The 17,436-nt window shown below is 41.7% G+C and overlaps 1 protein-coding gene across 7 annotated transcripts in view; it reads left to right on the top strand.

Annotated features, from left to right (window-relative positions):
- The window catches only part of LOC147107372 (polycomb protein SCMH1), a 204,608-nt gene extending 187,579 nt beyond the window's left edge, over positions 1-17,029 (top strand). For 5 of the 7 annotated variants that reach the window (XM_086006331.1, XM_086006330.1, XM_086006329.1 and 2 more), the window contains 5 exons: positions 4,327-4,452; positions 7,396-7,488; positions 7,630-7,896; positions 15,219-15,382; positions 15,513-17,029. In XM_086006331.1, the coding sequence (XP_085862457.1) occupies positions 4,327-4,452; positions 7,396-7,488; positions 7,630-7,896; positions 15,219-15,382; positions 15,513-15,638 (776 nt within the window). In that variant the 3' untranslated portion in view covers positions 15,639-17,029. The remainder of the gene's footprint in view (positions 1-4,326; positions 4,453-7,395; positions 7,489-7,629; positions 7,897-15,218; positions 15,383-15,512) is intronic. The other 2 variants (XM_086006334.1, XM_086006336.1) reach the window with 1 other exon arrangement.
- The last annotated feature ends 407 nt before the right edge of the window (positions 17,030-17,436 follow it).

Genomic DNA, 17,436 nt, shown 5'->3' with positions numbered 1-17,436 from the left:
TCTTCTCTCTCTATAATTTTTTTAGCCGTCCTTTGCTGGTTTAAAAAAATTTCCCAATCCTCTGGGCTTCCACTATTCTTCGCATCATTGTATGCCTTTGTTTTCAATTTGATACCATCCTTTACTTCCTTAGTTAGCCACGGGTGGTTCATCCTTCTCTTAGATTCTTTCTTTCTCACTGGAATATATCTTTGCTGAGAATTATGAAATATCTCCTGAAATGTTTGCCGCTGCTTTTCTACAGTCTTATCCTGTAATATATTTTCCCAGTCCACTTTAACCAAGTCTGCCTTCATTCCTTATGTTCAGGATACTGGTTTGAGACCTAGCTTTCTCTCCCTCAAACCGAATTTGAAATTCTACCATGCTATGATCACTCTTCCCAAGGGGATCCTTCACTTCGAGATCATTAATTAATCCAGCCTCGTTACACGTTACCAGATCTAAAATAGTCTGCTCCCTGGTTGGTTCCACAATGTATTGTTCCAAGAAACCATCCCGTATACACGCCAAGAACGCTTCCTCAAGTCTACCTTTGCCAATTTGCTTTGACCAATCAATATGAAGATTAAAATCTCCCATGATTATAGCCGTACCTTTCTTACAAGCCTCTATTATTTCTTGATTTATACTCTGTCCTACAGTGTGGCTACTGTTTGGGAGCCTGTAGACCACTCCCACCAGTGACTTCTTACCCTTATTATTTCTTAACTCCACCCAAACTGATTCTACGTCTTGATCTTCTAAGCCAATATAATTTCTCACTAGTGCACTGATCTCATCCCTTATTAACAGAGCTACACCACCTTCTTTACCTTTCTGCCTATCCTTCCGAAATGGCACATACCCCTGAATATTTAGTTCCCAGCCTTGTTCACCTTGCAACCACGTCTGTAATGGCTATCAGATCATACCCATTTATTTCTATTTGTGCTAAGTGTTATAAAAACAAGCCTGAAGGCTTTGTGTCTTCATGTGAGGAGCATTCGTAATAAGGTGGATGAATTAGCTGCGCAAATAGATGTAAACGGATGTGATATGATTGGGATTACGGAAACATGGCTCCAGGGTTTTATTCATTGATGGGATGTGGGCGTCGCTGGCTAGGCCTGCATTTAGTGCCCATCCCTAATTGCCCTTGAGAAGATGGTGGTGAGCCGCCGCCTTGAACCGCTGCAGTCCATATGGTGTAGGTACACCCACAATGCTGTTAGGAAGGGGGTTCCAGGATTTTGGCCCAGCGACAGTGAAGGAACGGCGATACAGGTCCAAGTCAGGATGGTGTGTGGCTTGGAGGGGAACTTGTAGGTGGTGATGTTCCCATGCGTCTGCTGCCCTTGTCCTTCTAAGTGGTAGAGGTCGCGGGTTTGGAAGGTGCTGTTGAAGGAGCTTTGGCAAGTTGCTGCAGTGCATCTTGTAGATGGTACACACTGCAGCCACAGTGCGCCAGTGGTGGAGGGAGTGAATGTTGAAGGTGGTGGATGGAGTGCCAATCAAGCGGGCTGCTTTATCCTGAATGGTGTCGAGCTTCTTGAGTGTTGTTGGAGCTGCACTCATCCAGGCAAGTGGAGAGTACTCCATCACACTTCTGACTTGTGCCTTGTAGATGGTGGAAAGGCTTTGGGGAGTCAGGAGGTGAGACACTCGCCGCAGAATTCCCAGCCTCTGGCCTGCTCTTGTAGCCACAGTATTTATATGGCTGGTCCAGTTCAGTTTCTGATCAATGGTGACCACCCCCCTGCCCCCAGGATGTTGATAGTGGGGGATTCGGCGATGGTAATGTCAAGGGGAGGTGGTTAGACTCTCGCTTGTTGGAGATAGTTATTGCCTGGCACTTCTGTGGCACAAATGTTACCTGCCACTTATCAGCCCAAGCCTGAACGTCGCCCAGGTCTTGTTACATGCGGGCATGGACTGCTTCATTATCTGTGGAGTTGCGAATGGCGCTGAACACTGTGCAGTCATCAGTGAACTAACCCCATTTCTGACCTTATGTTGGAGAGAAGGTCATTGATGAAGCAGCTGAAGATGGTTGGGCCTAGGACACTGCCCCGAGGAACTCATGCAGCGATATCCTGGGGCTGTGATGATTGACCTTCAACCACCACAACCATCTTCCTTTGTGCTAGGTATGACTCCAGCCAGTGGAGCATTTTCCCCCGATTCCAATTGACTTCAGTTTTACTAGGGCTCCTTGATGCCAGACTCTCTCAAATGCTGCCTTGATATCAAGGGTAGTCACTCTCACCTCACCTCTGGAATTCAGCTCCTTTGTCCATGTTTGGACCAAGGCTGTAACGAGGTCGGGAGCCGAGTGATCTTGACGGAACCCAAACTGGGCATCAGTGAGCAGGTTATTGGTGACTAAGTGCTGCTTGATAGCACTGTCGATGACACCTTCCATCATTTTGCTGATGATTGAAAGTAGACTGATGGGGCGGTAATTGGCCGGGTTGGATTTGTCCTGCTTTTTGTGGACAGGACATACCTTGGTAGTTTTCCACATTGTCGGATAGATGCCAGTGTTGTAACTGTACTGGAACAGCTTGGCTAGAGGCGCGGCTAGTTCTGGAGCTCAAGTCTTCACATTAGCCGGGATGTTGTCGGGGCCCATAGCCTTTGCTTTATCCAGTGTGCTCAACCATTTCTTGATATCACGTGGAGTGAATTGAATTGGCTGAAGAATGGCTTCTGTGATGGTGGGGACCTCGGGAGTAGGCCGATATGGATCATCCACTCGGCACTTCTGGCTGAAGTTGGTTGCAAACGCTTCAGCCTTGTCTTTTGCACTCACTCTGCCATCATTGAGGATAGGGTTATTCTAAACCCTCAAAAACAAGCCAAACATCCTTAAATGCCTCCAGTGGATCGATTTAAGCAAGTCTAAGTACTAACTAAGTAATGAATTAGCTCCCATGTGAGCCTACATTTTTGTGTATGCCATTGGCTTCAGAAAATCAAGACCTGGCAAAGGACCCTCAGATCTATGGCTGTAAGAGGGGGCAGGGCAACTGTTTGGTAATCTTATACATCAGGATGTCCCAAAGCACTTCACAACCAATGACATGCTTTTTGAAATGTAGCCACTGTTGCTCTTGTACACAAGTATGACAGCCAATTTGCACACAGCAAGGTCCTACAAAAAGGCAGTTAGGTGAATGTTGATTTGATCTATTTATTTGATATTGGTATAGGGATGAATCGCCAGGACATTCGGGGACCTCCCTGCTGTTCTTTTTTTTTTTCAATATGCCATGAGATCTATAATCGAAACTACAGAGAAGTTATGGAGTGACTTATTTTTGTTTGTAATGGGTTTGATGTAATTTTGATCAGTGGAGTCATTTCCTATTCTGCAAGCTGGATGAAACGTACAAAAAAAATGTTAAGTTGTGGTCATCATGCTTAGAAAGAAGTGTGCATTGAAAAGGATTCTGAGAAAGGAACCAAGGCGCTTCTAGGTTTTAGATTATTGTGCTATGAAGAATCTTAAGTTAAATCTGTTCTCATTGGAAAAACGATTGAGTGGATTGTAATTCAAGTTTTCAAAACAATACCTATATGGAAGTGTAACGCGTTGTGGAAATATGTGTGTTACTTGTCGAAAAATGACACAGATCTGTGTAGTAAATTCTGTCACTTCCAGGCCTTGCGCTCAGTCACTTAAGTGATGTCAGTTATGAAGGGGGACTGCCTGTATCACAGGACACCATCTATTTTCGTGGAGACCAAGGATAAACAGTATTTTTGTCATCTGACACTTATTTTTCCCAGTTAAACCTTGGAAGAACATTTTAAATAGAGAGTACTTCCTGTACACTTCTTCCTAACAGGGAGATAATATTTTCACACTTATGGGTAAATTTTTTGAGGTTCAAACCCAGCTCAGATTGAAGAGTAAATTCGGCAGGAGCGCACATTGGAGATTCAATAACTGGAGAATGGAGAGTGCCACAGCAACCTCTATACCTGCCTTTCCAATTAACACTACTACGAAGCAAGGCTCTGTGTCAGAAGGCGAGTCTTGGAAAATTTATCTCTTGGTTGTCCATGCATGCAATAAACTTCTACTTGGTAGAGTGGATGCTGGCTCGGTTAAAGCTTCCAAAAAGGAACTGGATTACTTCCGGCATTTTCCCTCCCAGACAAAGGGTAGATAATGAAAAATAGTCTGGTGTGGTTTGGAAGCAAAAATTAGATAATTGGTCTTTTCATAATCCTACATTCTTGGTTAACCAGGTGAATGGCTGAGATTTTAGTTTTCTGTTGAAAATAATATGACTGCTGCAATGTACTTGTGACAAATACTGCAACCCTTTCCCTTAGCCAAAGAAGAGACGCCAGATCCAGCCACGTTAAACAGGGGATTAAAACGATTTCCACAGGACTCACCACCATACACTGCTCCCCTCTCTCCAAAACTTGCTCGAACAGAGTCTCATCCTTCAGAAGGTACTGTATAGCTTATTAAAGGGGACCCATTATTTGATCCTTTAAGCATTGAATATGAAATGTAATAGTTTAAAAAGACTAGTGTCTGTGTAAGTACAAAAAAATGTGTTTACCAGAGATAACTCAAAAATATTCCTCGCCCCATTTTCTTTCTGTAGTGTTTTTGCTAACTATAGTAACAAAACTTCACCTTGTGGAATCCTACATAATTTTTAAGAGAAACACACAATAGAGTAACATGAATGGAGGAGCTTTCCTTGCAGTATGTCCATTTCATCTGACTGGTGGCACTGTGATTGATGTACTTCAGTTGTTTTTTTCCCCCTGACTATGTCATGATTTATAAATACTTGACAGAGACTGGGGTGGAGAGAAGGAGGGCTGAAGTTTGTGTATAACTCCACCAATCCCATCACTTGTCATGATCTATTGTGTAGGCATTGCTGAGGAATCCACTTGACTAATGTCATTCCAACACCTAAATTTCTCTAAAATGGATGATGCAGGAACCCACATTAAGTCCTGTAATCATAGAGAGAGGAAAGTGAAGACCTAGAATTTGTGTGGCGATATGTGCATATTGCTTCTTGCTATTTAATTTTAGTACTGCTAGGCTGAGCGAAGTGAAAAATAGCTGTTCATGGTTTATGAATCAGAAAGCTAGGCTAGACTGTAATTAAAAATTATCCTTTGTTTTCATGTTTAACTTGTATTTGGCCAATTTAGTGTTTACAGGCTTGAGAGAAAATTTTCAAATATCAGATATCTGCACATCTTGAATTTAGCCTTGAATCAGCATTCCAAACAAGAGACACTGCATCTACTGCTGTAAATATTGAAGCTGAAATGCACTTGTGTTTTATAATAATAATTCAACTTTTATTGTCATTGTACAATGCACAAGTACATGAACAACGAAATGTGATCTTGCAAGCTCCCATGAGTCCAGTACAAATAACATTAACATTAAACGTAAATAGCACCGTCCTGGGAGAAGCAAAGCCGCTGCGTCTGTGCGCGCCGCCATTCCATTTCCACCATTCCTCCTGTCCGACAATCTTCAGCCCAACGCCCGGGCCTGCTCACCAGCCGCCCCTCCCGGGGCTCCTTCCGTGACCTTCTCACCAACCGCCCCTCCTCGGGGCTCCTTCCGTGACCTTCTGCACCTGGTCTTCCCTGATGGTCACCCCTCCAGGTACTAACCAGGCCTGGCTCTGCTTAGCTTCCAAGCCTTGCCAGTGACGCTGTCCCTAGTCCCAGTAAACGACTTCCTCTCGTGTACACATATATGTTGGTGTATAAAATATTTCCCAAAAGTATCATGTTTATTCTGTGTTCCTTTTATTGGTGATGGTACATTTCAGTATGCTAGCTCTGGGGGGAAAAAAATTAAAATAGAACTTAAGCCTTTTGGTAGTTTTCATTCTGTAGTTAAAAACCTCCCTGATGTAGCACAAGTTGCACCTGACTTAGTTTCAGGGCAAAATTACCTCTTTGTTAAGTAGTAACTTTGGTTTAAAAAAAAAAAAACTAGAAGTGACATGTGAAGAGAGTTATGCTGCAGGATAATAAAGTAAGTAAAAGTTAAATGAATTCTAATACAAAAGCAAAATACTGCAGATGCTGGAAATCTGAAACACAGAAAATGCTGGAAATACTCAGCAGGTCAGGCAGCATCTGTGGATAGAGAAATAATAGAGTTAACGTTTCAGGTCAATGACCTTTTGTCAAAACTGGAAAAAGTTAAAGATATAACCGGTTTTAAACAAGTGCAGAGGCAGGAAAATGAGGGGAGGAAAGAAGATAGGGTGAGAAGGCAGGAGAGATTAAATAACAAAAGGTATGATTGTACAAAGCAAAAGGAGATGGTAATGGGGCAAGTAAAGAAACAAAAGATGGGTCTAGAAGAACTGTAAATGGGAATAGCAGAATCACCAACAGCTGCTGTCTGGGGAAAAAATGGAGGCTGAGGCTATGAGGTGACTGAAGTCCATGTTGACTTTTTTTCTGTTGCACTACTTTACTTTGTATCTTCTTTCAAAGGATAATTGCAACTATGAAGGTGAGCAATCTATCGTTTTAGTTAATATTTGTCAGCAGGCAGACCTGACCATGTCGAGATTGGTAGAGGTTTTCTGCTCTACCAAGAAAAAGACAATGAATCCAAACCAATTGGTATTTGTATCTAATTGTAGTTGTGGAGCTAGCCATCCATCACCATGTTTGAACGATGGTGTTGCTCTTCCGATGGCTCAGCTGGTCAAGCTGGTGAGTTGCTGAGCTGTACAAACCTGAAGGTCTCAATGGAGCACTGGCAGTTATCCTTAGCACCCCTAAATTATGGAGGGAAAATTGGCTAGCGTTCCTGCTGCTAATCACGATCCTGTTACTCTTGCCAGAAGTGTACAGTGGGAAAGGATTGGAATAGGGTGTGATGTCCCCACCAGCTTCTGACACTCATTGTTAAAGTTTACACGTGGAGAATTCTCACTTGCGTTAAGTACAGGGGGTCATTTCGTGCCCATAGAGCAATAGAAGTTTACAGTGCAGAAGACGGCAATTCGGCCCATCGTACCTGCAACATCTCGTTGCTAGAGCAATCAAAAACGAATCCCACTCCCCTGCTCACTTCTCACTGTATCTTCCTCTGCTTCAAATATTTGTCCAATTTTCCCTTAAAAGATGCAATGGGCTTTGCTTCATCCACACTCTGGGGCAATCTGTGCTCCAACAATCCTCTCGGTAAGGAAATTTCTGCTAACCTCCCTCCTCACTCTCTTAGTGAATCATACCCCAAGAAAGAAGCATGGGAGTAATTTGGTGGATAAATGAAGAGTTTTCTTTTTACCGTTGACAAATTAACATTCGCCCACTTTAAATATGATGTATATAAACAACATGTGAGGAAGCCATTTGTAATATGCTACTGCTATTCTATTAAAGGATCTTTATTATTTGGAGACTCAACAAAAGGGCTAACCCTATATTGTGTGAAAAGCCAATCAAGAATGAGGATTACACACACACACATGTATAGTATGTACTCCTTGTGAGAAATGGTGATTTTAAAAAACCAAGTTCTAATCCATAAATAAATCAGTATAGTTTCATATGCAATCATTTTAACTGACGGCTGTTTTTCATAGATTGATGGCTTTTTTTTATTTATATCTTCAGCGGAAACATTGCCTGCAGAAGAGAATATTACACCAAAGGAACACAAATATTCAGAGTCCTTGGATTCTGCCCTGAATTCTGTTAAACCACCTAGCCCATCTCAACGAAATTCGAGTGAATATCGTAACTCAGGAAATAAATTTGTTTTCAGAAGTTCTGGCTCTACCTCAAACTCTGCACCTACTTTGCGAAGGCAAACTTCAAACTCCGCAGCAAATAATGGTTACTATGATGTCAACAGAACCCGTATGCAAAGGAGAATAGAAGGTAGGTAATTATATACTGCAGCATGCTTTCTCATAGCAACATAAGAACATAAGAAATAGGAGCAGGAGTAGGCCAATCGGCCCCTCGAGCCTGCTCCGCCATTCAATAAGATCATGGCTGACCTGATCCTAACCGCCAATCTACTATCACAGAACCATCTCCTGAATCTAACAGAATTAGACACACGAAATAGGATCAGGCTACACGGCCCCTGGGCCCGCTCCGCTACCCACAGGGCCATGTCCGATCCGAACCTAGACTCATATTTGTTGTTTATTGTATATAAGCACATTCTTCGTGAAGTAAGACTTAAATAGGTGCTTGAAGGAAAGGGAAATAAAAAGATATGATTGGGCCAAGCCGCCTGTTTCCATGTTGTAATTTATGTAAGGGGATTGTTTTCCTCAATTACCTAGTAAAATATTTGTTTCTTCTGCAGTCTGTGAGAAATTACATGATTGAGGTTAAACACACATCCAGTGATACAGGGCAGTAGCATTTGAGAAGAATTGGCACTCCACAGCAGAGTTGTATTGCTTGCCACTAATCTGAGAACCTTAACAGCTGTTAGATGGAGCTGTAGCAGGCTGAATATTGCACAACTATAAATGGTAGGGAGGGAGAAAACTCGAGGAACAAATCAACTTTAATCTTTGATGGTTAACCTGAAGCTGGTCCTCAGAAATGACCTAAATATTACTTGTACGTGTAACTGCACTTGCTTATCGCATCAAAACTGTCTCAAAGCATTTCACATGATGTAGTACAGCGACTGTTGTTATGCAGGCATTTACAACAGGAAGCAAGGTCCAAATCCTATCTGTAAATGGGAACTCTCAGACCCTGCCCAGAGACAAGACCCTGCAAAGCACTCATTTCTTTAAAAAAAAAAGAAACCGTATCTCTTAATTCCAGCAAAGACCCCCTCACATTTCCGAAGTGCAGCAAAAGACTAATCCAACTGATGAGCTATTTGGGGAGGAAAGTTAAACTGGTCATTATAATTGTAGAAAACCCTTTTACCAAAAAAGTGAAACATTTCATTTTTAGTCACATTCTCTCTTCAGTCACATTCTCTCTTCCTGATCCATTGGATTCATCAGTTAGAGTGAGAAGCTAGAAAAAGTTACAACCTGTGTAAGTTGGAGAGAAAGCTAAAAGGCTGCGCTTAACTTGCCTATTTATGTCATGCAAAATAAAGCATTTAACTGTTGAGCCTATTTAATAGTGTGTAATACTGAATCAAGTGTGGACAGATGGGATTGTCACATGTGAACCATAATTCTTTGCTCATCTACACGAGGCAGCCATAGCAAAAAGATCCCCCAATCCAGTTGGGGATTAGTTGATTTGAAGATAGATATGCTTCTGCAGTGTAGCAATGTAACCATTTGGAGTGTTCTCTGAAAAGAAAGAGATGGTCAGGCTGTTTGAAATCTACATATCAGAAATATAGGCCCAGATTTTGCAGTCAGCAGCGAAGGGGTGGCGCTCGCCGCTGACCTCCAAAAAAGCTGCCCACAAAGATTTAGAGGGCTCTGTGATGTTGATTTCCCCTTTTCCGTCTTCAATTTCAATCTGGCACGATCTATAGGGGATCTGTGGTGTCCAGGAACAGTGAAGTCATCAAGCAGGATGAGCAACCAATCAGATTGAAGAATTCTCTTGGACAGCAAACCAGGAAGCAAAAAGCATCGATTATCATTCACTTAATCAGTTTACAGAGAGCGAAATAAAGATTGGGACAAACATGGGATTAAGGTAGAAGCAGAACTCTAACTTCAAAAGTAAAGTTTTATTATTTTAAAAATCTATGGAATTCTTATCATGGAATGGAGGGAATGACCACACTTATAAAATTAGTTTTTCAGAGCCAGCGTGGTTATTCAGTAATTATGATATAGTATGCTGTTAAACTGAGTTACACCTCATTCAACAAGGCTCAACTTTTTCAGTTTTTTCCAATGAGAATAGTGCGTAAAAAGTTGAAGTTCACATCAAATCACTAATTCTGTGTTGATTGTATCTGCGAAGACTGCAACAGTGCATCCTGTGGAGGAGCAGGGCATCGCTGACAGCAACTTCTGGATTTCCGCATGTGTGGACGCCAGAGGCTTCTGTCAGTTTTACACAGTAATGACGGTGAATGCTGACAGTTTCACTGTCATTACAACCGTTAATTCCGGCCATTGCATTTGAGAACTTTTTTAAAACTTCAAGGGGTGTAGGTTATGCTCCAGCTCTGCTTCGGCTTCAGGCACATGGTAAGGAGTACCATAGGAACTTATGAGCAGGAGTAGGCCATTCAGCCTCGAGCCATTTTATTAGATCATGATCTGTACCTCAACTCCATTTACCCGCATTTGATGCATATCCCTTGATATCATTACCTAATAAAAAATCTGTCATTCTCAGTCTTTAAGTTCCTCGGAGTCCACATCACGGAAGACCTCTCCTGGTCCCTCAACACCTCCTCTCTGGCGAAGAAGGCCCAGCAGCGCCTATATTTCTTGAGGAGGCTGAAGGGATGTAATCTGTCACCCCTGATCCTCTCTAACTTCTACCGCTGCACTATAGAGAGCATCCTGACAAACTGTATCACGGTATGGTACGGCAGCTGTAGCTCCCATGACTGGAAAGCCCTGCAGCGGGTAGTCAAAACTGCCCAACGCATTACCGGCACCCGGCTACCGACCATAGAGCATATATATCAGAAACGCTGCCTACGGAGGGCACGGTCCATCATCAAAGACCCTACCCACCCCAGCCACAGTCTGTTCGCCCTCCTACCATCTGGAAGACGCTACAGATGCATTCGCACCCGTACGACCAGATTTAGGAACAGCTTCTTTCCCAGGGCTGTCATCCTACTGAACTCCACAAATAAACTCTAAAGCCTGCACATCTGCCAATGCACTTTTTATTATGGTCATATTTATGCTAATATACTGCAAGCCAAATGTATAAATGTATGTTGAATGTTTAAGTGTCCTAATCCAAATTGTACACTCTCTGGAGCCGCAAGCCTACATTTCGTTGTACTGCACTTGTGCACTAACAATGACAATAAAAGTTGAGTTGATTTGATTTGAAATGTCAATTGACCTAGTATCCACAGCCTTTTGGGGGAGAGAGTTCCAAATTTCCACTACGCTTTGTGTGAAATAGTGCTTCCTGATTTCGCTCCTTAATGGCTCGCTCCAATTTTAAAACTGTGCCCCCTTGTTCTGGAATTCCTCCACTGGAGGAAGTAGCTTCTCTATCTACTCTGTTGAATACTTTTATCATTTTAAACACCTCAATTAGATCACCCTTCAATCTTCTAAACTCAAGGGAATACAACTCAGTTTTATGCAACCTGTCCTCATAATTTAACCCTTGTAGCCCCGGTATCCTTTTGGCGAATCTGCACTATATGCTCTCCAAGGCTAATTATCTTTCCTGCAGTTCAGTGCCTAGAATTGAACACAGTACTCCAGCTTGGGTCTGACCCAATTTCTGTACAGCTGAAGTTTAACTTCCTTCTAACCCCTTGAGATAAAAGCTAACATTTCATTAGCCTTTTTGATTCCTTTTGTACTCGTGCATTAGCTTTTAGTGATTTGTGTACATGGGCACCTAAATTCTTTTGCTCCTTCACAGCTCCAAGTCTCTCACCATTAAGAAAATACTCCGATTCTCTTTCTTATGTGGATGACCTCGCACTTCCCCACATTGAACTCCTTCTCCCATAATTTTGTGCCGAACCCAATCAAATGCCTTCTGGAAGTCCATATAGACATACATAGACACGTCCCTATCCATTAGACCTGTGACTCTTCAAAAACATTCTCTAGATTAATCAGAATTGGCCTACCCTTCACAAATCCATGCTGACTCTTTGATCAACTCATTCAAGTGCTCAATTACTTTGTCTCTGATAGATTCCAGTAACTTTCCCACAATTGATGTTAAACTAATAGGTCTGTAGTTATCTGTTTTTCCCCTTCCTCTCTTCCTAAATAATAGTGACATTTATAATCTTTCAATGCAAGTTCCTGAATCTAGAGCTTTGGAAAATTATGACTAGTGCATCTGCAATTTCAGTTCATACCATGGGGTGGAAACAATAAGGCCCTGAAGATTTATCTCTATTAAGTCCCATTATCTTTTCCATTACATTTTTTTTTTTTAACTTGCAATAATTCCACTAAGTTCTTCCCCTTGACTTATTTTTAGGTTCCCTTATACCAATACTATTTTGTCCTCTTCCTCCACTGAAAACGGTTACAAAAGGCTCTCAACAAGTCTGCCGTTTCCTTAGTCTTGCCAGCATCTGTCTTTCCCACTCTCTCTTAACCACTCTCTTGCTTAATACAAGTGCACAATCCCTTATCCGCAATTCCAAATTCGAAAGCTCTGAAAACCGAAAGTTTTTCCGTGGAGCGTCACTCATGTGCACGACATGACCCGAGTGGCACCAAACATGACCCGAGTGGCCGATGCTTGACCCACGCAGGTGTGAGGCGTCAGTTGTGTCTCAGCGCTGCTACCAGTCACGTGCGTCTGCTGCTCTCTGATATTTTTTGTGATTTTGAGTTTAATTTCACTGTGAAAATGTCAAAAAGAGCTGCAGATACCCCTACCGTTCTGAAATCCGAAAAATTCCGAAACACATCTGGCCCCAAGGGTTTCGGGATAAGGGATTAATAACCTGTATATTTATCAAAACTTTTGCAGTTAGCTTTGAAATCACTTGCAAGTTTTTGTTCATATTTTCTTTTTGCACCTCAATACTTTCTGCTTTTTATAGCCCTCCTAGTCCACTGGATTTCCATTTATCCTTGCATTTGTGTAAGCCTTTTTTAGCACGACGCTGTCTATTACCGCTTTTGTTGACCATGTTTGCTTAACTACACTAGTAGAGCCATTGGCCTAGAAATTGGGTTGGGGCGCCAAGGTGGCGCAAAAGTCGGCTGAGCGCAGGATTTAGCGCAGCGATCGGAGTGATACCGATCGCCAGAAATTCCGTTTCAGTGCCCCTTGAGGGAGACGGGGCGCGGCTCGAGGCGATCCGCGTCCCTCTTAGGGCACTGAAAGTGAATTTCGCAGCGCTACGTGCCGCAGCGCCACATGCTGCGGCACGGCACGCTGCGGTACTGCAGGCCTTCCTCCCACTGTTAAGGGGGAGGTGCCTGCAACATCGCGAGTGCCGGCAAATGAGCCCGGCACCAAGGAGAAGTGCCGGGCTCTCGGGAAACAGCCGGCAATGCCGTGGGGGGGGGGCGTTAGGAGGCTGGGGACGGAGGTGCTGGCAGGTGGCCGCCCCGCACCTCCACCTTAACTTGCGCCGCTGCCGGCACAGTAAGGCCCCGTGAACCGGGCGCGGGTAGCGAGCGGCGCAACTGCGGCGTTCGCTACCAAATATCGCGAACGGGGCACGAATGTGGCGCTGCGCACACCGATGACGTCATCGGTGGTGGCGCAGCGCAAATGCCTAACGCCACCATTAGCGCCCCTACTGAATATCGCCGGAGACGCAGCCAGTGGCGCTACAGCCACTGACTGCCTCTTTAGGCGCTAACAGGTGGCGCTACTCACCCAATTTCTCCCCCATTGTCTTTTAAGGTTATGTATTCGTTTTGTATCGTATCATATACATCTTAGAATACTTCCCACTGTTTGTAGGTTTACCCATTAACAGTTCACCACCGTTTACTGTGGTTAGTTCATTTTATATCCCTTTTAAGTTTGCCTTATTTAAATTTAAAACCTTGGCCTGTGACACTTGCTTCTCCCTCTCAAATCTAATATCAAATTCAATCAGATGGTCACAATTTGCAAGTTGTTCCCTTACCATCAGATTATTAACTAATTCTGGTTTATTACTTATCACTAAATCTAGTATGGCCTGTTCATTTGTCAGTTCTAAAACATCTTGTTTTAGAAAACTGTCCTGAAAATATTCTAGCAATTCATTGCCTTTACTACTTGAGCTGTTCTGCTTCTCCCAGTCTGTGAAAATTAAAATATCCTATTATAACCACTTTGTTTCTGCTGCATGCTTCCTTGATCCCCATTTTTTATACATCCCCAGTGCCCCCCCACCACCCCGCCCCATAACATCACTACCGTCTGTAGACAACTCCTCTAGAGTCTTGAATCCTTTGCTGTTTCTTAACTCTGACCATACTGTTTCCACTGCCCTATCACCCTTACTGAAATCCACTACTGTAGTTGTGTCTTTTATCAATAGTGCTATTCTGCCCCCCCCCCCCCCTTCCTCAATTTCCCTGTCCTTTTGAAAGATCCTATCGCCTGGAAAATGTAAGTCCCAATCATGCCCAGCTTGTAGCGACATCTCTGCAATGGCTACTGCAGCACACCATTCATGCTGAAATTTGTGCTTTTAATTCACTTGTTTTATTTTTTAGGCTATGTGCACTTGTGTACAGAAGTTTTATTTGGGTACACAAATGCATGTAGCATAGCGATTGACTATCCTGATCAAATAGACAAAAAGAAGCATACCACAAGTTGCTTCATAAAGAAAGTGTTTGGAGAAAATTATGGTCATGTTCCTAGAAAGCTGGAATGATGTAGATAGCTTGCGTTTGTCACTGTTCCTGGGCTTTATTTTAGGCGTTCATTTAAAGGAATATTTTAGGAAATAAAGTAACATTCCAGGGAAGGCTCACAAAAAATTATTGTATGAGCAGCCACAATCAGAATTTTAGTTCAACTTCATAATTTTTAATCTAGCAGCCTTTCAATATTTGGGATGATTACATACGTTACCTGGTTCCAATATCATTTCAATGTTATAAAACTATGAAGTGGATGTACTTTGGATTTCAGTTTTTTACCAACACCATGAAATGACATGAGAGATGATGAATCCAATCATTTGTGGCTTCCATTCTAGGTTCAGTGCTGACTTGCAGGAAATTTCTTTAAGTAGTAAAGTATTACTTTCAAATTTTTCATTTCACGAAGTCAAAGTACTGGAAGGACAGCATATTTCTGAAATAACATTTTACTAAAGTGATTGAATACTGAACTGACTCTTGGGTCAGCATGCTTTATTTTGAGCTGCGGTGATGATCCAAAAATCAGAGTAGAAAATGGGCAATGACTGCAGTTATATTGAGCTCATCAAAAAAGGAAATGCTTTTAGAAGTTGAAGTTAACTTTTATGTATTAGTTGTCATCATATAAAAGAAGGGTCACAAAATCATCAACCCTCGAGTATTTTTTATACCCAAATTCCAGCTGAATTGAATGTCGTACATGGTAGGAATCAATGGTTCGACTCGTATTCATGTTCAATTTTTTTGGTGTAGCTGCAAGTTCTACTACTGGACCTGACCTTCATTCGACAGAACGAGAGTCTCCAAGAACTAGTAGCAAAGATCCTTCCACTTGGTCTATTGAAGAAGTCATGAAGTTTGTTAGGGAAGCAGATCCCCAGGCTTTGGCACCACATGCAGATCTCTTCAGAAAACATGTAAGTATTTTTCAGAGCTATCTGGAATACTTTTTGAAGTACACATGTTTAAGTCAGCATTACATCTGGCGTAGAATCTGTGTTCTCAACATGTTTTAATGCCTAACATGTGTATTATGGAATTTTGCAGGAAATTGATGGGAAGGCATTACTCTTACTACGAAGTGACATGATAATGAAATACATGGGGCTGAAGTTGGGGCCAGCTTTGAAGCTTTGTTATCACATTGAGAGATTGAAGCATGGAAAATACTAACAGAAGATAAATTTTCTCTTTCATCAGCCTGATGGAAATTTTGGTCCTGAAATCCTCTTTGTTATGTGAAATAATTTTAAGATTTCTCTTAAAGAGGAGTGGCTGTGTTACTGTTTAATATGACTTTTAAACCAAGAAAAATGTACAGTTTCATCCTGCAATGTAGCATTTGAAATAGGTCTTTGTTTTAATCAGTGTCAAAGGATGTTTGTGTAAGTTTCATTGTTGTTTTTATATTTCAAACAACAAGGGTGCAGAAATGCTGAATATTATGCATTTATGGTATTTCTGTACATGCTTTTATAATTCTTTCAACACAATTGAGTCTGCTGTTGGACATATAGGTTACATACCTTTCATTTTTATCTTTCTGGTGTTAAAATGCAGTAGTGTTATAGTGTTACATTTGCAGGTTTCTGTTCATCCGTAACTGCTTTTAGTCTCTCGGTACCAAAATAGCTAAAATCCAAAGGATATCTGCATCAGGATTTTACTGTACTAAAATGTTTATGCAAAGCTTCTAGATTACTAGAAGAATTTTTGAGTGATCAGGTATTCTTGCCTCCGCAGCAAACCCTGTGACTATTCTTACCTGGCTCTTCCTATGCTCCAGTGGAGCAATCAATCTTGTACCATATGATTTTTGTCATATGATCAACCAGGCTAATGCTGTCGCCCTTGAGGGGGTCAGGCAGTGGTTTACACTGTTATGCAGTAATTGAAAACTAGACCAGCACAATGTTTTGGCAGGTTACTCTTAAAGACCTTTACTGTTTGTACATTTATACTATGTTCTTACCCTCAACTTTCATTTTTTTTTGTAATTTGTTGACTGATGATGTATAGTCAACCAGCCATGTTTTTTACACTGTGAGACCTAACATACTGATAGTAAGCTGTTTTGCTATCTGTGCCTGTGAAGAAAAATTAAATCAGGGACAAGAATGTAAAATTTCCTAGCCAGTAACAGTTTGAATGTATTTCATAATGAGTATGTTAATTGGAAGAAATGACTATTTTACTTAAGTATGTAGTCAGTGAAAATAGAGATTTTTATTTTGTTGCTGGTTGCCTTTTTATACAAGGTAAATCCCTTTTTAGTAAGAAAACAAAAAATATTTTTTGCATAGGTAATGTCATACTTATGGAAAAAATGCTTTATGCATAATGGTTAATAAACATTTTGTAGTTATATAAACTTGTGTATGATACTTCGAGTGTAGTCATCATGTTATAATTTAAATACCATAGTCTCATCAGTGTTTATGAACAGTCCCATTCTTGGTTATAACTGCACATTTTTCTATTGCAGCTCTAATATAATGAGCAATAGTCAAAGCACTGTACATAATACAGCATCTTGGCAAGAAATAAAATGATTTTGGTCTGTTTTCGGTCTTGTGTTTCACTATCTCTGACAATTAGCACACCTGACAAGTAGTATGGCATGAGTACCATGCTGAGTGTAACAGATTAAGGGCATATCTCGCTGTCTGCAACTAGACATCTAATGAAGCACACCGGGGAATCAGCAGCTGCAGAATTATATACCACTACAATCTGTAACCTTGTGGCCTAGCATATAACTCATTCCCTGGTTGCCATCAAGCTCCGACACCAACCTTGCTACCATGGGAAGTACAGAGTAATGTGCCAGCAGCAGCATGCAACATACCTTAGAATGAGGTGCCAACCTATTAAAACTACAAATAGGGCTACCTGTATGCTAAACCAGCGTAGAGCTAGGTTTGATCGACTAGGGTCGAACTCAAGATTTGCCTGAATTGGCAGAAAGGTG

The sequence above is a fragment of the Somniosus microcephalus genome, chromosome 14, assembly GCF_052327205.1.
Source record: "Somniosus microcephalus isolate GS21.2 chromosome 14, FLI_Smic_1.0, whole genome shotgun sequence".
Lineage (NCBI taxonomy): Eukaryota > Metazoa > Chordata > Chondrichthyes > Squaliformes > Somniosidae > Somniosus > Somniosus microcephalus.
This window is presented reverse-complemented; position numbering and strand designations above follow the sequence as displayed.